Source organism: Aquila chrysaetos, chromosome 9, assembly GCF_900496995.4.
Source record: "Aquila chrysaetos chrysaetos chromosome 9, bAquChr1.4, whole genome shotgun sequence".
Lineage (NCBI taxonomy): Eukaryota > Metazoa > Chordata > Aves > Accipitriformes > Accipitridae > Aquila > Aquila chrysaetos.
The window spans coordinates 31427508-31452511 of NC_044012.1; the positions used below are offsets into that span (position 1 = coordinate 31427508).

The 25004-nt window shown below is 40.0% G+C and overlaps 1 protein-coding gene across 2 annotated transcripts; it reads right to left on the reverse strand.

Moving 5' to 3' along the window:
• Positions 1 to 2486: 2486 nt before the first annotated feature.
• Positions 2487 to 23874, reverse strand: BCL7A (BAF chromatin remodeling complex subunit BCL7A). 2 transcript variants are annotated; one of them, XM_030025900.2, is made up of 7 exons: positions 23612 to 23721; positions 19599 to 19707; positions 15885 to 15966; positions 12405 to 12501; positions 10247 to 10414; positions 7100 to 7221; positions 2487 to 6105 (listed from the first exon to the last, which is right to left on the reverse strand). In XM_030025900.2, exons 2-7 carry the CDS (start codon positions 19631 to 19633, stop codon positions 6034 to 6036), a joined length of 576 nt encoding a protein of 191 aa, XP_029881760.1. In that variant the 5' UTR covers positions 19634 to 19707; positions 23612 to 23721; the 3' UTR covers positions 2487 to 6033. The 2 variants fall into 2 exon arrangements, with proteins under 2 accessions (XP_029881760.1, XP_029881759.1); XM_030025899.2 differs by lacking the exon at positions 19599 to 19707 and having other exon boundaries at positions 23612 to 23874.
• Positions 23875 to 25004: the final 1130 nt, after the last annotated feature.

The following is a 25004-nucleotide window of genomic DNA, read 5'->3' on the forward strand; positions in this document are numbered from 1 at the left end:
AGATCTCCAGCTTGCCCTGCAGAGCAAACCTCTGTCACCAGGAGAGCAACTGTATTCTAGGTGGCATACTCCAAAGCATTTATACTAAATTGCTTATATTCTCTCAGTTCTAGGACCTCAAAGAAAAACCCAGACTCTTCTACATAGTCAGGAGGGGAAAAAACCAACCCAAACATTAAATTGCCACATGCTACTTTTTCTGCTTTGTAAAACCAGAAATAAGATCATGGGAAACTCAAGAGATAAGAGATAGCAAGTCTTGGGCACGGAAGGAAGACGCATTCCTGCAATACCACAATTATGCCCTTGCAGTGATCTCCATTAGAGAGCATGAAATCAGGACAGATCACTGTGTTTATGGGAGGAGTGGGAGGTCAAATACTTCCCCACACATGAAAGGAGCAGTAAGGCATGGTCACATCATGTGAGGGCTCTGTAGAAATCTTCAGAAATCAAGACTAACATTCACCTCTTAGTCAGTATCACATATGACTAAAATTCTTAGAAGAGGCCACAGTCATATTTAGCTTCAAAGCTGGTTATTGCTACCTTATATTAATGTTGGTTTTAAAAAAAGAAAAAAAAACAAACCCAAAGGCAATGCTATCTCCCAGCGAGGTACAAAAAATGAAAGTGTTTCAAAACAACATTCATATTTTAAGTCTTACATGTAGTTTGCTAAGAACTAAACCTGGACTAAAAAAAAAATCACAACCACACATCAATAACAGCATTATATACAGTTCTTCCATGACAACAGCCTATACATTTACCTCACAAAATTACAAGCAAGCCACACTTGCTTCTTCCTGTATGAAAAGAGGGGTCACTTGTTAAAATAAAGTCACTAGGCAGCAATGCAATTTTCTAAGAAGAGTTAGCAGTACACCAAACCATCATTTAAAAATAGGGGTAGCAGTCTGAAGCTGTGACTAACATTTGATGCAGTTCAGAGTTTTCTCCTCTAGTCATCCTCAGTGCAAACACCCAAAAAGGCATCCCTTAAAATAAATCCAGTTATTCTGGAGACAGACCTCTTGGTTTGTCTTTTTTAAGATCAGCATTTAGGTGATCAGCAACAGGTGAAGACTCCCAGCTATCCTCTCCTCCTCCACAGTAAGGAATTCCGGGAGGCACAGGCAAACACTAAGGGGCCACAGCAGCATCTTTTGAGTATGCTTTTTTCTTACTGTTTCTTTTTAGCAATCTGCAGTGCAAGGTGAAAGGTAGGCCACCGTCTTCTGATGATGTTCCTTCAACAGCGCAGGCTTTTAGCACAGGATGAACAGCCATTTACCGACTTAGAATTTAACTCTAATACACACTGAACAGAGAGACATTCAAGTTGTTTAAAAATATACCCGCAGTGTACTCCACAACACTTAGTGGTAAGAGATTATCCTCCTAAATCTACAGACAGGAAGATAAGCATTCCCATGGTTGATGAGGTGCAAGAGCCCAAGGAATACTACTCACAGCCTCAGACTGCGGGGCTGATTGCAGGCACTGGGAGTCCAGCCATCCCATTGCCACTCCCCCGGCTCCTCTGCCCGTCCTGCTCCCAGGCAAACCACAGGGCCAACCTCCAGCTCCCTGCTGTTCTGCGAGGCTCTGCTGTTGCTCACTCCTTCACCCTTTACTGGCACAAGCCTTACCTGTTTAGAGGTCTTTCCTTCTGAGACCTGCCTTGAATTACATCCTCCTTTCTACCTGTTCTTTCCTCTCTCTCCAGTTCCACCCTATATACAATTCCTCTGTAGAAGTCTGCTGATTTAATTCACTAATCCAGAGAAGAAAAAAACCTAACTAAAATGAGTAGTTTTCTTCCCAGGTTAGCAAATTTAAGTGGTTGATGAGAGGATGCTATGAGCACCTCAGTAAATGCAAAGCCAAGCTGGGAGCAGGCAAGCTAGCTGTGGCTCACCCTTCTGGTAGTGGTAAGCCAGCAGACCAGTTCAGCTGTCTGTAAAACTGCAGGCTACTTTGGGACAGAGCACACAGAACACTAAAAATAAGCTGGACGCTTTATATCCATCTTGAATGTAAAGAATGTTTCCAAAACTCCTTAAGAGAGTTCTACCCTTGCTAGCATCAGACTCCAGCATGTTTCCAAACTGAAGCATGTTTCTACACTACACCCTCCTCCCTCCAATTTAAGTTACCACAACCCATTAGCTGAGTACCAAGCCAACAGTAAGCACCTTAAATTACCGAGTTATTCTGCAGGTTGCTGTAATTACATTGGCCATATCTGTTTGTTTGTTGTTGTTACAACAACTACAAACTGCCCCCGCCCTGCTCAGTGTCCTGCTGCAGTACCAAGACACCTTTGGTCCACTCAAAGGTGAATCATTTTACATGTTACCAAATGAGACAACACCATAGAATGCACATTTAAAAATACCACTTATAAAAACAGAAATTTATTGTAAATTTAAAAAACCAAACTGAGATTAAGTTTCTTGATAAAAATTATTCACACAGCATTCATGTTGTGATTTTTTATTTTATTTTTGAAATGAAACCATTGTACATTGTACAAACCATAACTACCGATGGAATAAATAAGTGAAAAATTATACTGCTGTACAACACACACACACAAATCATAAGATGGAAAACGATTAGGTATTGAAGAAAACAAAATTCTTTACACCTTCTAACAGGCCCTTAGATATAAAGAACATTCCAAAACATGACAATGTTTATGTATGAAGATAGCCACCCAAAACCAATATTTTATACTGCCTTGTTGATTATTTTTTGTTGTTTTGTAAGTGCCAGCACTTTTTGGAATGTTTAACAACTACTTTCCCAAGCATAAAAATTCCAAGGAATAGTTCTGCTATAAAATGTTTGGCTGAGTAAATCGCTTATTCGGAAGGCCTTCCCACATGTTCCACAAACTCAGCTAATTTACTTGCTTGCTTCTAGTTTCTTTTTTTTTTTTTTTTTTTTTTTTTTTCTTTCTTTTTTTTGTATTTATTTGTAACTGAAGCTCCAACATTCAGCATTGTAGCAAGGAAGCACTTCTTGATATTTGCACTACTTCTAAAACATTAGCTGTATGAGAACTTTCAGTCGTCTTGAAAAAAATTACATCTCTCCGTCTGCTCCACGTCTCAATGCTTTCAATAAACCCTTTTACAGTGAGTTCATAAAACAAGTTTCTGGTAGAGATAGGTCCAAGCCAAAAAAAGCTGGATTTAGATCTGGTTTCAAACCTCAGGTTGATTTGAATTCGATGTTCTGGTTTGGTCCCATCTGTACTTTCTGGCATTAAAATGTGTTTAATCACATCCGTTGGCCCATAAATGTTATCAGGCACTTCAAAAAAAGACTAATAACAGTCTTATACACTATTTTGGATTTCTTCATACCAGATAATGTCAAAGTCTCTTCCCTTAGAGACTGACAATAACAGGTCTAAGGAACCCAAATCTATCTGCTTGTTCAGTTGTCTGTTGTCACTAGAATCTCTGGTTAAAAAAAAAAGTTCTGAATGTATTCTGTATAAGCTGTAAATAAAGCATTACTACTTTAGAAATAAAGCCTCTAGGAATATGGTTATGACGCCTTGTCTTGTAAGCCACAGAACAATGAACAGTTCTGAGCAGAAGCCACAGGAGAGAAAAGGAAGTTTATAATTAAACCTGTTGATGTCAATAATGCCAATAAATGCTTCTATCTAATGAAAAATTTGAGGTATTTTTAGTGCTATTTATATATTTTATTTCTTCCCTAAAGTACAGGAATTAGTTTCTAAACGAAAAGTCTATTTACTCCCTTGGAAACACCTACAAAATTAAAATTAAAAACTTGCTGCGATGCACCTGAAGATAGGGATTAGTAAACATGACTACTTGTCAAAGGTGGCATCAGATTTGTTTTGTTTTAGCATTAAAAACAACAAAAAGTTAGTAAATCAAAAATATTTTAAAGTTTGAATCTTTCTAGATTTGCCCATTTAATATATCAATAGAACTTCTCACAAAATATCACTTAAATCTGAATGTAATATACATACAAATCAATCGTCATTGACCAGTTATCCACATTTTAGGCATACACACAATTCAAGAGAGAATTCTACCGTTTCATTGCATATATTGTGCAAATATAGTTTTTGGCTCCTCATTTCTTTATTTTCAGAATGTTAATGGACTTCATGATCAGACCAGAAATCCCAGAAACTTACTAGGGAGCACACTGTTTTCATGAATGATTTGCAAATTTTATTCAGTTAAAATCCAAAAAGTTTTATTTCAACATAAGGTTCCGAAAATGAGTGTCATACGTTATTTGGAGTTCAATCCTAAAAACATCTTATGGAAGGTCAGTATTGGCTCCCCACTCCTCCCTCCCTCTATTCCCTCCCCCCACTTCCCCATTGTTTTTCATAATAAAGTGGTAATTGCAAACGCAATGCAGTAGTCTAAGTGCAAGCCATTTTCACTATTGGAGAATTCAGAAATAAATAAGCTTAATGAAGAGCTAATTATGAAAATGTATCAACTGGAAGCAATTTTTTTTCATTTAAAAAAGTATTTACAGTTCCTAGCTTACAAACTATATGCAACCATTTTCATAGCTGTGAGATCATATTTTAAATTACAAGTTCCATCTCCCACACAAAGTGAAGACAGACTAAGGGCCCAATCCAGCAATATGTACGTATGTATGTATGTACACGCGCGTGCGTGTACTGAGGTGAGAAATAAGTGGTTCCCACCGACACCAGCTATTTGCAACTGGGAGCTCACCCTGGAAGTACAAAGCCCACTGTAAGATCAGGCCCTTGTGCCCTGATGCAGATGGTTCTGCACTTCTATATGCCACAAATTTGAAGGGAGTTGCACATACTTCGTGCCTTTCAATCAAGTTTAGCATAAGCACACTTCAACATAATTGTAAAAGAAGGAACATTTCTAACAATGATGTAGGGACTATGGAAACAAGGCTTATTTACAAGACTTGCTGAAAGAAAAAAAGAAACCCCAAATACAGTATTAACCTGGAACATAGAAGTAAACATCTTATAAAGAAACAGTACAATGAAATCCAGTTCAATGAAAACACGGTATCAAAAAAGACCAATTGAAAATAAATTCACTGTGCATCAATCCCTTTGATCCTATTTATGTACATAGTGGAACTTTTCTGTAAAGCAAGTTGTACCCAGTACAGAGATCTGGACCTAATACGCAAGTATTTTAACTGCTGTGTTATAGTATATATTCAGATCTGGACTATAAATGGTAAACAGATCATGTTAACTTCTGATGAAGTTAAGTATTTAGAAGACCAAATTTACAGTTGCGAATGCCATGCATTCAATAAAAGATCTCCACTATAGCTGCTAAAATAAAATATCAAGCTCCTTTTTCTCCTTGGACTCCAAGAGTGAAAATGGCTTCCTGATCTGTATTTGTTAAAAATTTAAGCACCAGGGATTTAAAAATTAAAAACAGAACAAAAACCCCAAACAAAAAAGAAAAAAAAAAAAAAAAAAGCCTTACTACATGGCATTATACAAACATAGGCCACTTTGCAAAGGAGACAGTTGCAAAACAACTTTTAAAAGTTAGCACTGTTTTCAGAACACAAGGCACAAAACAAAAGCAGACATCACGCCAGAACAATGAACTTCACATGAAAGCTAATACCTGACCTGTACCATCCTTAAATATCTTACAATGTTAAATAGAGAAATGAAAAAAAAAAAAAAAAAAAATACAGCAGCAACATAATTGTAATTTTGACTTTAGAAACAGTGCGTAGACCCCTCCTGAGTTGTTTACTCCAACCATTTCAGAGACAGTAACTTAAAAGTTCTCAATGTTTTGTTTCACAGGAAAAAGTTTTCAGTGTCTGAGAAGTTAAACCTTTGTTAGGCTTTCTTGGATTTTTGCTTGGTAACTTGAAAAGTTAGGAGTTCTGTCCTCATCCAAGAGAAGATGCTTAAGTAAGGTTGTTCTATAATTAAGCCCACTGATGTACCTTACATAAAAACTGACCAGAAAAATCTATAGTCTAAATCTCTTCAACATTTTGTTGGGAAGCCTCTACTTTCATCTTTTTAGAAGGTGGCACTCCTTCAGAGTCCTTAATGAGGGGGAAAAGAAAAACAACCACGTTATCATTGCACTGAATTTCAGGCACCATAAACATCAAACAAAAACCATGAACAAATTCCCTGGTGTGTCATTTGTAAAATACAAAGCATCCCTGGATGCGAGAATGACATGACCGAGTGCATTTGCTTCCTGAAATCAGTCCTCTACTTACATCTTACCTCAACATCTTTACACTTGTTGTTGTCTACCGACAAAGGGCAAAATTCTAGTTCCAGGCTAAAAACCACAGTGAATATTCCAAGCAACAGCCTTGATGCATGGTTAATACCTGGACTTCCCTCAGCTCCACACTCGAGCACAACCCACACCAAGTGCACACGAATTTTCTCCTGCTGTAGCCAAAGCAATCTCTACAGGACAGAACACGCAAGGTTTGGAAAGCACAAGGTGTGCACTGAAACAAGCCAACCACCCACAAGGAAAACCAACGGACTGAGCAGTGCTCTGCCTGAGGATCTTGGTGGAGGGTGACAACTGCAAGGCTAATTTCTTTCTCCCACCCATGCAGAATTTTTCACTATACCAGTGAGTAAGTGTCCAAACATCTCACCCACTGAATCTAAAAAAATTAACTTTCCTAACTGCTATATGCATTTACTTTTATAGAAGGTATTTTATTTCTGAATGGTCCTCAAAGGGGCGCCTGTCCAGTAGGTTAGGTCCAAACAATTTATTAACATGCAATTTTAATATTCCCTTACAAAACTAACACAGACTGGTTTAGGAAACTGAAAAATAAATCAGACCAATCTAGTCTTACTGTTCAAATTATGTGAAATGCAAGAAACCAATCAAATTAACCACAGAACCAGATACATGTACACTTAATACTCTACAGCTGCTTTACTGTCCTCACCTTTGGAAATGAGTCTAAATACACAACTAGCCTCCTTACATCTGCTTTTTGGTAAAAATACTCTTTTCCAAATTCCAAGTAACTGGGCTTTTGCACTTAAAGTTACCTGAGAGTTTTTAGATGCCTCTGTAATTATATCATTTTCTCCAGAGGACTGAATTTCTGCTTTCTCTGAACTATTCATGGAATTTTCCATTGAAGACTGTGAATTCTGTTCATCAGAGGTATCTGAAATTTCAAGAAATAATTTTAAACAAACAAATGAAAGCATTCAGCATGAGCTTTTAGGATGTCTTCTCATTAGCCACATCTCAAACACATAAATTTCACCCACGTGTAACCATTAATGATAACATACATAACAACTGTATGAATATAATGAATATAATGAATTAAGCCCAAACTCCAGGACCACAACCACTGGCTGCTGCCAGAAGACCTTCGCCTTCACGCTGCCGGCAGTATACAATTGCTGGAATCACTCCCTAGAGGGAGCTAAGCTCCCGCACACGCTGTGACACAGAACGATGTCAACGCTATTAGCAAACAAGTTTCAACATAAACTCTGCAAAGGGACTGACCGCAAGGAAACTTGCTTCAAACCAGAAGTAAAAGGCAGCTACAAAAAGGGCTGAATCGTTACAACTAATGGATCTAAAAACTGTGTAGCTCAGGAGAGAGAATAAAGTTATCTGAATTGAAATTCAGACATGTATTTAAAATCCAATTTTTGCTTGATACTACTTTTAACATAAAATTTAGAAATTCAGCTAGCTAGCTTAACCATTGAAGTTGTAGAATTTTTAATTCTGGTGCACACTTGTGGAGAAGTCTTCCAGCTTGTTATAGCTCTGGGGTTTGTTTTGGTCTGGGGTTTTTGTTTGTTTTTTTAAACCTCTCTCTCTCTCTCTCTCTCTCTCTCTCTCTCTGAGCAAGACTTACAGAGGACTCAGGCTTAAAGCACCCATTGACTCAAAGAGGGGATAGGGGCACTTAAAATGTCTTTACAGGTTAAAGATCCCTGGAAGTTTAACACAGTACATCCAGAAGCAGAGACTCAACAAAAAAAACAAACAACAACAAAAAAACCACCACCCAAAACCAAACTCCTTTGATTGTAAAAGGTCAGTTATATTTCCTTCAGTACCCACATCAAGAACAGTCCCACATTAAAGGACTGGAACCCATTCTTTCCTTCACATCATTTAAAAATCCTTTTTGACTTGAATGAATTCTCAGAAGTATGCATGGAGTCAAGTTTTATGAAGTGACCTTTCCACAGGTCCCTGACCCAGGAAACAAATTTATTCTAGATGATGAGAAATGCAAGATCAAAAAATTTTTTTTACAACTTTGGTTAAAGAAGATGACATAATCAGCAAGTAATGGATATTTTTGTGGTGTACTGTATAAAAAGGATCACAAACATTTCTGAAAGTTTCTCTGACTGAATTCAAGATACAGTGACGCCTATGATGAGCAGTCTCAAAGATCATATTCAGCAAACTCGGACAGAATTGTCTTCCTTTCCATGTCTCACCAGAAAAGCATGTTCATACTGATAAAGAAACAAGTCCCAAGGGTCAGAAGGAATTTCAGTTTCAATTTCTGTTGTGTATGTCTGAGCATACATTGCTACTTGAGCTAAGGAGCACTCTGTGATGTGCCCATCACCTCATGACAAAAAACCCACACCTAGAGCAACTTCCACAACAGACAGCTCATAGCTGCTGTGCTCTCTTCCAGTGCTACTGACAGCTACCGCTTACGCTGCTGCTGGCCTTTGGGCATGGAGATCCGTATTTTAAAATGCCAAGCCCCAAGCTATTCCAATGCCTGCAATGACTTGTTTACGCAGCAAAATATTTTGAATGTACCTGTTTCTTTAAGAAGTCCACATTAGGCTTTTCTGACCACCCAAACTGTCCCCTAGCTTTAAGGAACCTCCCTGATTTCAGTGTAGTAACATTAGATAGACTACAAGGTCATTAACCCAATCCAGCTGAATAATGTCACAGTTCCGGGGGTTTGGTTGATCATACACTTTGGTAGATAAATAATTATTTAATAAATTTTTAAACACAGCATATAACCAAAAGAAGAAAACACGTTAATAACACGTATTTTTTGCCATTACTTCTCCCTTTCATTTTACAGTAACTGGCTCTGGAACTAATCCAGAGAACTTGGTATGATTTTCCTGGAACCTAAATTTAGTCAGGGGAGCACGCATGCTATGTAACAACTTCACACAAGCAGGTTCAGACAATATTAGACCTAGGAGTAAATCCTTACCATTTACCGTGACCAAATATGCTAGTTGAGATTTTCTTTGAAGGACATGGTGTTCTGATTTATTTCAATTTGGTGATGATTCAGTTGTCAAATTTTAACCGCAATTAAAATGACAACATTTAACATACTTAACCATTCTGCTATTACCAGATAAAAGCTCTAAATTTAAATTGGTTAGTGGATCTACTGAGCTAAGAGCTAAATCAGGAGGGCATAATTTAATTGCTTTGCTATGGGAAGAATTCTGCAACCAAATCATTAGAATGGTGTTAAGGACATCTTTTACCTGTTATAATAGGACGGAGAAAGTTATCTTCCCAAGAATATAAATACAGAGCATGTTTCAATTACTCGAAGTACCATTTAAAGAGTGAGGTTCAGAAACAGCTCTTAACCCACATGTATTTTTAATCTGTGCACAACTGCAGTACAATATTGTAACACTTTGAGAAAATTAGGACAGAATTCAGAGCTAACTTTTGAATAAATAACTAGCAGGTCGAGAAAAAAGAAAGCTTACATTAAAGTTTACACAATTAAAATAATAATTTCAAAGTATCTCACCTCTGTTTTACTTTCACACTAGATAACAAACATTCACGGATCTACAAAAGTAATACTTTCCAGGATTTGTGTGATTACATGGTAGCAGCCATTTTAAAGATGATTTTAAACTACTTCTTCTTCCAAGACCGAGATTATGACAACAATAAACCAAGTATTTTCTTTGTTTCCTCTCTGAAAAGACCTTGAATGTCAATCTAACCTTTCCAGTTCTATGGAAGGATCACCAGTAGGCCAGACAAATTATGGTCCATTTTCACATAAATGCTGAGAATTCAGAAACTATTTCTTTCAAATTGTTAAGACTCAGTTCTTAGAATGGATAAGCAAGTAAATGATACACTGAAGGATAACATTTTTTTATTTGGCTTTGAAGATGGTCTTTTCAGCTTACCTTCTGAACCAGGCTGCTCCTTTGCTTCTGTCTGAGTTTCATCAGACTTTACTTCAGTGCCGTCTGCTTGTGTTGCCAAGTTCTGTTCTGGTGCTGGACTTGAATTACTACTGTTTTCTTGTTTTATTGGAGAAGCATCTGCTATTGAACTCTGGTTGCTATTGTCATCTGTTAACAAAAGAGTTAAAAACATGAAAGTCTAATTTGAGAAGATAAAAAGCACACCTTAATTCTTCCGTATTTTTCCTGTATTATGCCCTGATAACACATGATACAGTCTAGCTTGTTGGGGATCAAGTCCAAGCATTTAGACTAACACTACATCTAACCTTTTTCTACACCACCACAATTTTTGCTCTTGCAGCCTATGCTGTAAGACAGGAGTTTTCTAGCAGTCACTAAAAACCAGAAAACTTCAAAAAAGGTGATCTCACTATTATTATACAATAAAACCAAGAGTGTTTTACTCAGATCTCTTCCAAAAGAACCCAGAATTGTGTAATACGAGTAAAACAGATCAACTGAAGCTACAGCTTCATTTTATAGTTCATATAATACAGGGCTAATTAAGTGTTCATGCTGCAGATTTACAAATACCCATCACTACAATGTTCAGATGAGCAGAGAGTTTTTGTATTGTATCCTGAAGGTCAAAAAAACACCCAACAAAAAACCCCAACAAAAGCCCATCAAGGTAAAATGTAACATCCAGTCCTGCTATCAACAGTTTCTAAGTGGTAATTGTGCAGCATATTCTCTAGCCTCCAAAAACTTGGATCACAGTAACTTTCTGCAGCACAGATCGTGTCTCTGTAGTTAACAGGAAATATTCTGCCTGCACCCTCTTCCTGTGAAAACCAGTGACAGTGGTTTAAGTATCTCAGCTAACACTTTATGGATAGCAGTGGGGTGCAACTTCCTGCAATCTTTAAGCCAGTCTAACAACCACAGGTAACCAAAATGGAAGCTCCTGCTCCCTAAAGAAAATTAACCCAGCAAAACATTATTAGTTAGATGACTAGCATGCAAGTCGATCCACCTCCCTCTGCATCTGTACAATCATTACATCCAAAGGACTTCAGAAACACACAGCTGGTGATGGGACCATCTCTCTTCAGAGCAGCTTGAAGTCAGATCAGATTAAGTTTATCATGAAATTGTACAGTAATGGCTTAAAAATGCAAGTGATATATGATAAAAAAAGCAAGCAGTATATTCACCTCATGAGTAGGAGAAACAAGACTTAAGAAAATTAAATTATCTGACCAAGTCAAAAGCTAAGAGGTTTGAATCAGATGAAAAATTTATCAAGATCTGTGAAAATTCTGCTCAATCCTTTAATTGCAAGGCCATACTTGCTGTGAACACTGCAAAAACCAACCAGGAAGCAATACAAATGCAAGTAAAATTGAAATGAAAAATTTACAACCCACTAAAAAGTGATGCCCTCTTATCAGCTCAAATAGTGCTGCATTCTCAGCCATAAGTTATCCAAACTAGTGTTATCCAAACACCTAGAAGGTAAAAAATTGAAACAGAGCTGAGCTGTGCAAGCTCCTCTGTAATAAACACCAGGTTAACACTCAACAGTTGACATTAAAAAAATAAAAGTAATAAAAAAAAATTGATCTAATAGTGCCTGACTGGCAAGCGAAAAAATATTTTCTTAACCAGTTAATTTCATCAAGCTGAAGCAGAAGGAAGACACCTCAAAACCAGAGCTCACTTTCTTGGCTCTTGCAGAATTCTTTTGACCTGAATCACCTATAGAGTTAAAAAGTACAAAACCTGCAGAACTTATAGAAAGTGCCACTGAGGCTTTTTTGGGGGTCTTTTGGTTCTTCAAGCAGCAATCCTGACAGTGACTACTTCACCTGAGTGTAGTATTTTGAATGGTAGATATTTCTATTTTTGTTTTCATATTTAGCTCCACTAACAATTTTTTCCCTACACACAGCCTAAATAAAAATGGCATTTAAACAACTGTTAGTACACCCACAGAAGAGAAGTCCAAAGTACCAAATGAGTATCTGATGCTGTATTCACTTTGACTCAGTTGTGCTGTCCATACATCTGAGCAACGGAGAATTTGACACTGTTAGCTTATACCTTCATAGCAGTGTAATAGGCTAATTGGGGCTGACCTTCTCCCACTCACCATGCATGTCCATCATCCCTGGAGAGGAGCTGTTCTCTGGAGTGGTCACTTCAGAGCCACATTTTTCATCTTTGCCTTTTTTCTTATTCTTATTTTTCTGAAAAACAAAAGGTACCACAAACAAATGAGACTACCACCATGAAGAGAAATCCATGTTGCAATATAAAACCCTTCCCACTCATTACTTCTGTAACCATCTCTCTTAATTTCAAGTGAGAAATAAAGCCAATGTAATAATAACTGATATTATCAATAAGGCATTAGTCCCGATAACTGCAGGGCTGTTTTTCTAATTGTATTCTTCATGACACAAAACACTAGGACATATAGGTTTTTATCCAGAAATTCTAGTAACAGTCAGCACTTAAACATGTTTTTTTATCTTCAAACAACTGCATAATTTTTGTAAAAAGTGCAGAAGTACTCAGTAATACCCCTCATTCTACAAACAGGGAATCTGAGGCACAGTGATTAAATGGCTTGCTGAAACTGAGTCGGAGAACCTGGGAGGTGCTGGCTGCTAACTTTGTACTTGGTCCAAAGAGCTACAAAAGCAAGGAGAATACAAAAGAATCTCTGCTACGCCAGGAAAAGAAAACATCACTGATCAGAGGCAGGGCTAAAATTCATGAAACTACCCTATTTCTGAGCTTATAACTCTGCTACAAAACTCAGTACATTCTCCCTTCCATATCAGAAAGCTTGTAGAATACACCTGGACAATATGCATGCATGCACAACAGGAATGATAACAGATCTAAAATTTTAACACTAAAGAGACAACTTTTTACCTCTTTCTCAATGACCAACACTGCAGAGACCTCCTCCTTCTCTACAACTAATGCTGTTTCTTCATTAAAACTAAAAGATGGATTAAGAAAAATCAGATTGGCCTAAAACAAAGAGCATAAGCAAGACAGTCCTACATGAACAATAGGTCACAACAAGCTCATGACCGAACAACAGTACGGACTGTAAGCATTAAAACAAAGGAAGAGACAGTGGCATCCATCACGTGGAAAATCTGCGTCTGCTAAGGGATGCAGCATTTTCAATTAAGAGGTGACGTAATCAGTCTCGTAGGAAAGAGCCAGCTGCGCTGCTTTTGGAGGATCCTGTGTGCCTGCTGAGAAGACAATTAAAAGCCTGACTCTAGGAAGAACGCTCAGCAACCCATCCATTCGGATACAACAGTGTCCTCCAATGAGGGAAGGAACTAAAGCCACAATCAAATATTGTCTAAGACTGCAGAAGAAATTCAACAAGTGATATCTGGAAGGACTTTTCCCTCTATTTTAAATAGATTATTAGGCTTATTTTTAAATTGTATTTTTACTTCAGAGAAGCCAGATTTATTCCCTAATATGTGAAACAGAGGTGAAAGCACATGAACTTCTTTACCTTTGCAAAATGAAAGTTCAGAGGGGACATAATCTCTCTTAGGTTTGGTTATTTGGGTTTTTTTAAAGGTAAAAAGGACATTTTTGCCACAAGAGAAATATTAAAAAATGACTCCGAGCAATTTCAGCTGAAAAGTTTTTTTTAAAAATGTTTAACCATCAGAGTGGTGAGGTTCCACAACAGCCTTCCAAAACTAGTAGGAGGAAAGAGCCTAGCTAATTCTAGTTCAAAGAAATGTCAAATTGTCTTAGGAACTACATGTGAGGGGGGGAAGTAATCTAACCTGTGTTCAGTAAAATCAAAGACAACTTCCATTTGAAACATGAAGCAGTAAAAAAGATCCCATTCTCCTATTCTGGTAAAAAACAAGTATACTGTCTGCTCCTTCACAGGTGGATGAAATCGGATATAAAAGGATGTCCACAACAAAATTGAATAGCCAAAATGACCCCTACCTGATATTTATTTTTAAAATGTATGCACTTGGTTTAATTGTGAAAACTTCCAGACCAAAAAGACAGAAACCTTATGACATCAAGCCTGCAACAACTGCAGCTGCACAATGGCCTCTACTTATAATGACCAGAATGTGACTGTAGGACACTAAAGTAACAGGTCTTGAACAAGTGTCCTAATTTCAGCAAATCTGGAGCCTAAACCTAAAGATGATGGCTCAAAAAATACAATTAAACTCTGCACATAGAGACCATTATAGAAACCCATTCTTCTTAACAGAGAATGAGTTCAGGTACCAGCACCTTGAAAATTCATCCAGAAACTCACTAGAAATTCTATTTCAAAGTTCCATGCAGGCATACCTTAACTGCGGGAAGACAATTTTCAGAAGCCATGAGCCTAAGTATCCTACATCTCTCTCTGATAGCACAGCTTTTCCCCCACTATGTATTTTAAATAGTAAAATAAAACCAAACATTTGACAGCTAGAAAGAATGAATGAATTTCTGTAAAGAAACCAGGAAAGGTTTCCCAGTTCACAATGGGTTACTTCACAGAGATGCTGCTCAAGCATTTGAAGAATACAAGAGGCTTGCCACAACTCTGACAGTCACTGAAATCTGTGGTACAATCAAAGGCACAGAAAGAAACAAACGTAGTTAAAACAACACTAATCAAAAATAGGTCTTGAATTTGGACTTTGAATAAGACAAGATCATGACACTGTCTTGTCGGAAAACCCATCATTTTACACATTTATTAACAGAGCAGTTATCTTCCAGATAGGTCTTAACTCATATTTCAAATAAAGTAAAAGCACATGACAGCCCAAGGAAGGAGTACCAAACTTAGGATATCTATTCTATTGTATCATTAATTTACTGTGGTACCATGGATTAGTTTTCTCTCTATAACAATATTTCAATTTATAAAATGAGAACAATGTTCATTTTGAAAAACAATTTGTAAGCCCTATCAACTTTCATTTTTACACTTACTTTTATGCCACATGATGGTATCATGGCAAATGAACAGTGCACACTAAGAATGTAAACATGATGCATACACAAAACATTTATCAAGAGAAAACACACATTACAACAGAAGCATGTCTGCTGTGTTGCTTGGGCTGGACATTTTAATACAAGTGATCTCAGTTCCACAGGATTTCCCTAACCTTACTTCAGTGCTTTGCACCTATTTTTGAGCAAAACAGCAGTGATGCACAGATAGAATACATTCTCTGCACAGTTCCAAACCAGCTACTTTCCTTTAAAGCATCAGGGAGAAAGAGGGGAAAAGTAATTGATGTCTTAGCTTTCCCTCCCCACCTCCCAATTATTATGTTAGAGAAAGGTTTCAAAAATCAGTTTCAAGCCAAATGTTTAAGTTATCTGAGAACTGATCCAAGTTGACTCCAGAAAGACTGCCACCCACTGAACCATCACCACCACTTTCTGTAGAGATCAACATTTTCCCTAAAGCTCTTCTATTCAAACGCTTGCAAGACCCACACCAGTCTTAGCTTAAAGGCTCAAAGAATAAAGAGCATATTTCTCTCGACTTTCCCTAAACATGAGCGTCTACATCTTGAAAAAAGCAAGACATCTGCAGGATACTTACATCATCGACTTTAGGCTCTGTTACTGGTACCCATTTGTAAATCCTCAGGGATGTGTCGCCAACTGTCACCCACTTCTTCTCCCTATAAAATTACAATGCAGGAGAAGTTAAAGTTAAATTTCAGATTCAAAAGAAAGTGATCTACTATTGTAAGTTGTCAAGGATTTAAATAGGCTATTAAGTAGGATGATCTCTATTACATCGTCTTTAGTACTGCATTGTGCAAATTGTTCTTTGCATTTCAGAAACTTGTTAGAGCACTGCTAACCTCCAGATTTCTCAGGGCTGTTACTTGAGTAGGTGAGTAACTGCAGTAGCAGTAATAAGATCTGGATTAAACATACAGTTAAGAAGAACAGCTATTGAAAATGCAGATTTAATGCCTACAATTTTCACTTAAGTTTCTAGACAGCAGAAGAGGTTTTAGACAGACCAGTGTTTTGATTGTCATAAAGCTGTTTAATGGTTTTAGAAATCTAAATGCATTTTGACCATCTGAGGTTTGTTTTTGGGTAGAAATTTGCTGCTAGCAATTTAACGTTCACTCAACACTCCTGTCAGACAGCTCTGAAATTCTAGCCTTAGAACCAACAGCCTTATTGGTAGCAATATGTGCCGTGATGCAGAATTCAGACTCTGGAGAGCCTAGCTCTCTTGGAAAGGCAAGGCTGAGGCTATCAGAAAGGGAAAAAGCATAACCTACGGCACTCTGTGCAGACCCCTGCCAGCCAGCCATGAAGTTGTGACATTGACAAATTGTGAAGGAAATCTGGCTGGAGGGCATCATGCAGTCACAGAGTGTGGAGATGGAAAGGATGTTGAACACTTAGTTAAGGGATGAATTCCTTGAGCTCTTTACATCAGAATATTAAAAGAAGGTCCACAATGCCAGAGAAATTTCATCACATTTCTGTGATCGGTTTTCAGGTCACAGATTACCACTGCTGGTTCCTGGGTTTGTAATATAGCTCTGCAAATGGATCGATTAAAAGTTAACAACAAAGACCAATTCCATTAAATATTCAGGAACATCTGAAATTAATTTGGCATGAGATCTCAAGCATTTTGCTTTTTTAAAAACACATTTAAATAATAGATTTGGGACCCAGTTATAGATTAAAAAAAAAAAAAAAAATGTTCTTTGCAGGATGGGAGAAGCTGGATGTGACTCCAAATATACATATGCGATGCTCCATTTTTAGAACGGGCTTCCAGAATCAAAAGCAGCCACATTGTACAAATGCCACAAACATCCTCCTGACTATTTGTTTTAGCTACTAAAGCCAATCTTATCTGTTTTCCCTTTAGACGAGACACTTTCCTGGTTTGTTGTTTGTTTGTTTGTTTTTTTAAAAAAGCGCTATATATGACAATTTGATAAGTTTTGGATCTGTCCACGAGGATATTTTAATTAAAGTACAAAACTATTTCAGATTCATTTCTTTCCCACTGTTCTTCCTGGAGCACCGTTTTTCCTCAATGTGTTTAGATACATCCATTTGGGTATGCTAGATGGCTCAAGTATGTCAAAACCCAATTTTACGCTAATTTGGAGCTCTACTGCTAGATGTGATAAAAATGACAGTGGAGATGAGGGCATGTCAATTATGAGAGCATACTTAATTGTGAAAAGATGATAATGATATAATTTTATTTTTTTTTAAGGATACAAGACAAACTAAACTTATTTCTACTTAGGAAAACCTTTGAAATTATGGAAATAAAACCAGTTGTGGTTTTGTTTTGGGTGTGGGGAGAGGTGAATAAATGCTTTTAAAAACCCAAGATTTTAGTCTTTTCCTACAGCAAAATATTACTTAGAGATGCTGCACTGGAAAACCAAAAGTTCAAGATACCTGTTAGCATCTCAAAGCAGCCTCACACAGCATCTTCACTGGACAGACTGTAGAACACAGGAGGAAACCTATATTAGTAACTTTTTCCTTCTAGTATTAAAATTAGTCCTGACATTTTAATTCTTTGAGCTTCTTAAGTACCACTTTAAGTTTTGATAACCCTCAGCTATAGGGATTTTTTTACTGAATTCAATACACAGTAAATTCAGACAACAATGGGAATAAGGATATTGTGTGATGGAAGTACACCAACATCCCAGTCCTGCAAACACTTATGGCTAAAAAGGAAACCCAACATCACACTGCTATTATTCAAATATTTTACATGTGTAAGCATTTACAGTATTGAAGGTTCAAGACCATACAAGTGTTAATAAGAAAAAAGAAGACAACCTCCCCTAAAACTTAATAAAATCATTGGCAGCACAAACACAAATTTGTTAACAAAGAAACGTAATGACTTTTGGACATTTAAGATCAACAGGGTAAAATAACTTCAGGATTTAAGATGTTTATTGCAAATAAAGCTTTGAATATTTTCTGTAATACTTACTGCCTTTCCATTTCAAGCCAAAAACCAAAACCCAAACCAAACAAACAAACAACACCCCCCCCCCCCCAAAATCCCCAAAAGCACTTCTACTCTGAACACTCACTTTTTATCTTTTGTGCAAAGACATCGTCCCAACCTGCTGATCAGGGACTTTCCCTTTCATTTAGTTAGAACTGACAATTTACTGATGCTGCCCATAACAATAAGTTTGCTAAATGCTGCACAAACTACAAAATATTCTCGCTGACCAAATGCCAGAGTAGGAATGAGGAATTAATGAAATCTCGTGCCCATTCTGCTGTGAAACCTTAAGTAGTTTCTCCACCTGTTTTCCTGTCTGTAAAATGGATCTACTGTTGAACCCACTCATCTTGAGACCCTGACCAGAATTCCACTCCCCAAACTCTATTCCACCTTTGTTAAGTGATCACTAGGCAATATTTTTATTACACCATCCCCTGTTATACTATATAGGTTGATCTCTATATAGACTGGTGGATTGGAAAAGGTGGTTGATGGAACACCATCAACCTGAGAGTTAATCAGGCTAAAAACGTGGCAATTATCAACTTTACTTGCCCATGTCTAGCTGACAAACTCCGTAGCTTTACAAAAAAACATTTTTTCTGGTTTCAAACCTCTCCTGTTCCTCCATGAATGACTCAGGAATAACAACACTGGAAAATGGCAAAACTTAAAATATATACAAAAATATTTTTTTCTTTTAATCTTCCATGCTGAAAAGTATCTTAAATACTTTAGTTATAGTAAATTCGGAAACTAATCAATGCAACAGAAACAAACCCTTACATTTATCTGAAATTGTGTTAAAGCATTTTTAAACTCCAAACCGTATCTGCACAGCATTTAAAGGACAGCCAAGGATACGTAGGGTAAGCATTAGTATCAACACTTCTTTAGTGCTTATGCCTGAGGCATACTAATATCCTAGAACTTACATAATTACATACTCAATTCCCCATTCTAAGTAGCCCAAGACTCTTAAATAGATTTATATTTTGTATATTAACACTAAAGCTCCAAAGATTACTATCAAATTCCATGTATAAAAGTAATATACCGGTAAGCAAACGCAACAGTGTATATTACACTTATACATAAAGTGTCAAGGCAGCTTCTGCAGCCGCAATGAGTGCTAGAAACATTTGATGGCAAAGAAACAGAAAGCCTTTACTGCCAATATATTATCATTCAAGAAAAGGCTTTCACACTTATTTGGCCTTTTACCGTGACTATCATTTATCACAGTGATCTGTATTTACACAAGGATTTGCTCCCACATACCCCATCTTCTGTTGATGATCACGAAGTGACGTCATAATGCTGAATTTATCACATCACACTCACTTGCATTGCAACAGAGTTTGGTGAAAATCACAGAATTATGACCTCCCTGTGGGATCAAGCAAAGGAGAAAGGGGAATGGGAAAGAAAATGCCATTATTATACACAAAAAGTGCTGTCAGATGCACAAAAAAAGATTTTTTTGAAAAGTAGGCTTGCTTTTCAGAGCACGCCTGTTGCTATGTAGACGTTTGTCTAGTGACTAATGTGAAGTAGCCCCAAATATACATGGTGTTTCTTGACCACCCTGCAAATACAATAAAATACCATGTAGCATGAATGGACAAAGACTAACAGTTAAGGACACCTTCCGTCTGAGTTTATGTAAATATGGTGTATTATGAGAGTCTCCTTTAACTTACACAGGTCAGCCTGCTTTTAAGCAAGTTCTGCTAGGTTCCACGTTGCAACAAGCACCTTTTCTTACAATAAAGAGAAACATGGCTTACACGTGACAAAACTCTACCTTTAACATACACCCAACTTCCATTAAAGTCTGAGACCATGTCCTGGCTCAAAAAGAAATAATCATGCGCCAGAAAAAATGTATCGTAATTCAAGCATGATTAACAGCGTGTTTGGGCCACTACAGTACTTCAGGACAGTTCCTGCACATACACTGGGTACTTCCACTTCAACTGCCGCTACCTGACCTACAATCTTAGCAGGAAATCAAACACAGCCAACATAGCCAGGCTAAACTAGGTGGTGGCAATCTGGTAGTAGCAAAGAGTCTCTTTCCAAAGACATCATGTTAAGGAGGTTCTAGGTCATAACTACTTTTCAGAATAAAAGCCTATTTTAAGAAGGAAGCATGAGCAGCAAAACCTGCAGAAGCTCAATCTCAGAGCATTACATACCGCACAAAAATATTTTAGCAAGTCTGAATGGAGAGCAACATTCTCCAAATCAGGGTACCTATGCACATCAGCCACACCATACCTCTATCCTTAAATGTTTGCACAGTTGTCCAAAAGCTCAGCAGTGCTATGTACCCATGCAAATTATTTCACTGCCTCCCAAGATGTCCTACTGCTTACACTTGTCTCCTGCCCATTACTTGTCTTTTAGTAAATGTCTGCATTTTCTTTTAATAAATCAGACTTTTATAAAACAAGAGTATTTCCAGTATTTTCCTAATGCTGGTTGAGGGCACAATAGTTTTTGCCTCTTCTTGAGAACCCATTTAGAATCTATGCATACCCATCAATCTTTAAAGACAAAAAACAATCCTGTACCTTTCACAATTCATTGAGATAAATTTATCTCAGAGTATTTTTTAAAACAGACTGAAAGAACAATTGTAAGTACTGTTAAAAAGAAGTAGAACTACCCTCTTAGCCAAGGAAATTTAATGTTTCTGCCACACAAATACAACACAACCATGTATTCTGTAGGACACGTGCTATGTGTTTTCTGAAATAGATGCTCATTCATGAGAGTGGTTTAAACAAAGGAGATACGGTTACACTAATCTTCAGATAAAAACGTAACAACTTCACTGTTTACTACTAAGTTCCAGTAATACCAGAAGTGCTAGACACTCTACAAACACACATGAAGATAGGGTACCTGCATCAAAGGGCTCACTGTCTAAGAACAAACACTTAATTTTCTACAGAACAAAGTCTGCACTGGTGGAAACTGCTTTCCAATAGGCACGTTCATAGACGTGGCAGTACAGCCATTCAGTAATACTGCACGGCAAGGCTGCTGCACACCTTCACAGATCGATAAAGCATAGGGCAGCACACGCAGGAGCCACTGTCCGCTCGGAAGAGTTTACAGTTCAGTCTGCCTCTCTACCCATCCTCAGCACGCAGCGCTCCGAGCGCACAAGTCTAAGAAAACTCTTGTTCTATGAAATGTTGGATGCAAGGTATTTTAATCTTCAGTGGCTGCATTTCCACAGAAGAGCTGTGGATGGCAACAAATTGCCCCTATTATGCAAATGAAACTGCACACTTGGAAACTGCCTATGTGGCTCTTCTGAAGATGCAGGAATTGCTAGTGTGTAAAGTTCAATTTAACAAGCCAAGTCTTCTCAAAACATTTAAACCACAAGACACAGAATCTCTCTTGCTAATTTCCCACTGTACTTGACTGCAGGTGCGGGGGGAATCACGAGATTCACCTTCAAATTACGATTCCTTTAAAAATAAGAAAACTGGTTTATGTAAATACTTGTGAGATGCACACACAACAAGCTGTAAGAACACTTCTGACAATAATCAAAAGAAACATTGATGATCCTGTACAGGAACCCTTTAGAGCAAGTTATCTCTCAGGAGGGTTAAAACATACAAAAAAAAAAATCTATTTATACCATAAGATTTCTGTTTTATAGAGGAAGCCATAGCAACTGACATGATGGCAGATAGCCCTTGCCAAGAAAAAAAAAAAAAATTAGACATTTTGTTGAATGGCCAAGCTTCTGCCTCTACTCCTCTCTGAAATCCACAAACTAGGATTCAAAGTAAGTATGCTATGCTCATGAATGAAATACCTACAGACAAAATAGTCCCACACATCCAACAATACTCCTGTTTGAACAAAAGTCCTGTCACCTCGCTATATATTGTTCTGACCCTTCAAAGCTGGCCCAGCAGTCAGCAAACAGCACTTAAAAAACACCACCCGAGTAGAAGAGAGTTCCTGAAACCAACCGAACTGTGGTGCTCGGGCTGCTCCGGCTCTCTACACAATGGCTGGATTCTTTGAAATCCCCATCTCGTGCCCTGCGTTATTGGACACACGTCCCGATTCTTTGTCCAGCTCAAGCCAACGGGCCCATTCATGTGCTCAAGGCCATTTAAAACGCAACAATCCATTTCACCCGAATAACGAACATGTTTAATTCTGCATTTCGCTCTCCTTTTAATGAAAGCAAAGCGTTAGCTGTGGATTGCAATAAAAGTGTCCCCTTATTTTACCACGTTCAAAACAGCTGAGTTATGCAGATTAATACCAACCCGAGGGATTTCCCCGTGGATTTCAAATGTTTAAAGTAAGTATTTTAAGATACATGCACAAAGACTACTGAACAGTCAGTCAACTTGCTGGAAGAAAGATTTGCTCTCCAGTCACACTGGCACTGCTCTTTATCCCATCCCAAAACCCTGGACCGACTGTGCAGAACATTGCAGTGACTGTTTTACTGTATTGTTTAAACACCTCATGTTGATTTTCCTAACAAAAGCAGAAAAAGACGAAAGCGGGAAAATGCCAAAACACGTTTAAGGCCTAACAAAAGGGAATTATTTCACCGGGGGTACAACCTTTAATTATATAATTTAAAACAAATTCCAGCGGCAATTACGCGCTCTCTCCTGCTCCGCTCGGCATTTACAACCGCCGGAGCGTTAGTGGGAGACGATCCCGCTCGGGTTTGCTGCGCTTACGTGCAAACCTCGGGAACTTGTAAGGCAAAATAAATAAATAAACGTGCAATAATAATAACAAAAAAACCCTCTCAGGCGGTTTACAGAGGTATTTTTAATGCCTTTTTTTTTTTTTAATACTTCTTTGAGCACTATTTCCACACAGACCCGGCGGAGGAGCTCCCCCAGGCCCGCTCCTCGGGGCCCTTTGTAAGGGAGAGCGGCGGGAGGGACCCGACCCGCCCGCCCCCGTCGCCGCCCGGGATCCTCGGCGCGGCGGACCGGGGACAGCGGGGAGCGGGCTGGGGTCGGCGGGGAGGGGGCTCGGCCGCACAATGGAGCCGCCTCTCGCCCTCACACGCCGCCGCCGCCTTCATGTGACTCGCAGGAGCGAAATGGCTTCTGGGTGCCGCCGGCTCCCCGCCCCCCGCGGCCGCCCGGCGAGCTCCGGCCCCGTGAGGGGACGGCGCGGCGGGCGGGAGGGGGGGCGTGGGGGTGGCGGCGGGGGGCGAGGGGAGCGGGGAGGGGGGGGGGGGGCGAGCGCGAGGTCCCGGCGCGGCGCGGCCCGCTCACCATTTGCGCACTTTCTCGATGGCCGCCATCACCCGTTTGATATCATCCTTCGCCCGGCTCCGGGTCTCGGCCCGCACCGACCGGCCCGACATGCTGCTGGGGGGGGGGGGGGGGGCGGCGGCGGCCTCAGCGGGGAATGCGGCGCTCGGCGCTGCTCGCGGCGTCCGTCTCCCTCCGTCCGTCCGTCCGTCCGCCCGCCCTCACAATGCTCCCTCCGCTCGGCGCGGCGCGGCGCGGCTGGGCTCGGCGCGGCTCGGCTCCGCCCCGCCCGCCCGCCGGGGCCCGCGCACTGCGCACGCGCCCCGCGCCGCCGCCGGCAGCCCGCGCGCGCGGGGCCGGGAAAGGCGGGGGAAGGGAGGGGTCGGCGCGCGCGGGACGGGAGTTGCGGGGCGACGGCGGGCAACCGGGCCGGCCCGGACACCTGGGCGCCTTTGGCGGCGTCGAGGGCGGGGGTAGAGCCGGTTTGGGGGGGGAGTGGAGGAAGGGGCCCGGACGCCTGGCTCCGAGGCTGGCCCCTCGGCCGCCCTGGAACCGCGGAGACAAACCGGCGGGGGCCCGCGGAGGAGCTGCCGCCGCCGCGGGGACTGCCGGGGGGAGACCGGCGGGTCCTCCCGCGGAAGGGTGGCCGGACGGGGGAAGAGTTTAGCTCCGCGGCTGCCTCTTGCCCCGGCACCGCCGGGGCTGTGTGAGCCCGCGGGCAGGGAGGGCGGCTCCCCGTCCCCGCGGCGTTGTGCGGCGCGGAGCAGCTCCGGGGGTATAGGGCGGGGGGAGGGGGCTCCGGCAGTGGCAGACGTGGGACCCGCTCGCCCTCAGCTCGGTGCTCGGCGCAGGGACGGCGGAGCAGAGCCCCGCTCCCGGGCAGGCGGCGCACGAGTGACAACCCCGTCCAGCCCTTGTGCAAGTCGCCGTGACACTATTGCAGACCTTGAGCGCGGGGATTGGCAATGCTTCCTGTTAAGCTGAACATCTGCCTCGTTAAACAGGACACTTAATAAATCCATAATATGCAGTTGTTTGGTTTTTGGTTTTGGTTTTTTTTTTTTTCAGCGGTTATAAGGTTTCTCGGTTGCCCAAAATAATTCCATGGAATCGGGGTGGTTTTAAGTAGCAGAGGATCTGCTCCGCCACCAATTCATGGAAGTACATGAACATAGCAGTAAATGGGCAGAGTGTTACATGCGAAGCGACGATCTGCAGAAAATTTCTCCTGTCGTATACACGGTGTGCTCTGGTCATAGTGCCGCTGGACTCCTTCATTAACTTGCATCTAGCGCACACCTTGCTGTTTGTACTAATTGTACAATCACAGATACTTTCAGAGTACATAACAGCGATCTCTGTTTAAAAAACATTGCCACTGAAAGGAACGCTTCTTGAGGGCCTACATTATTAT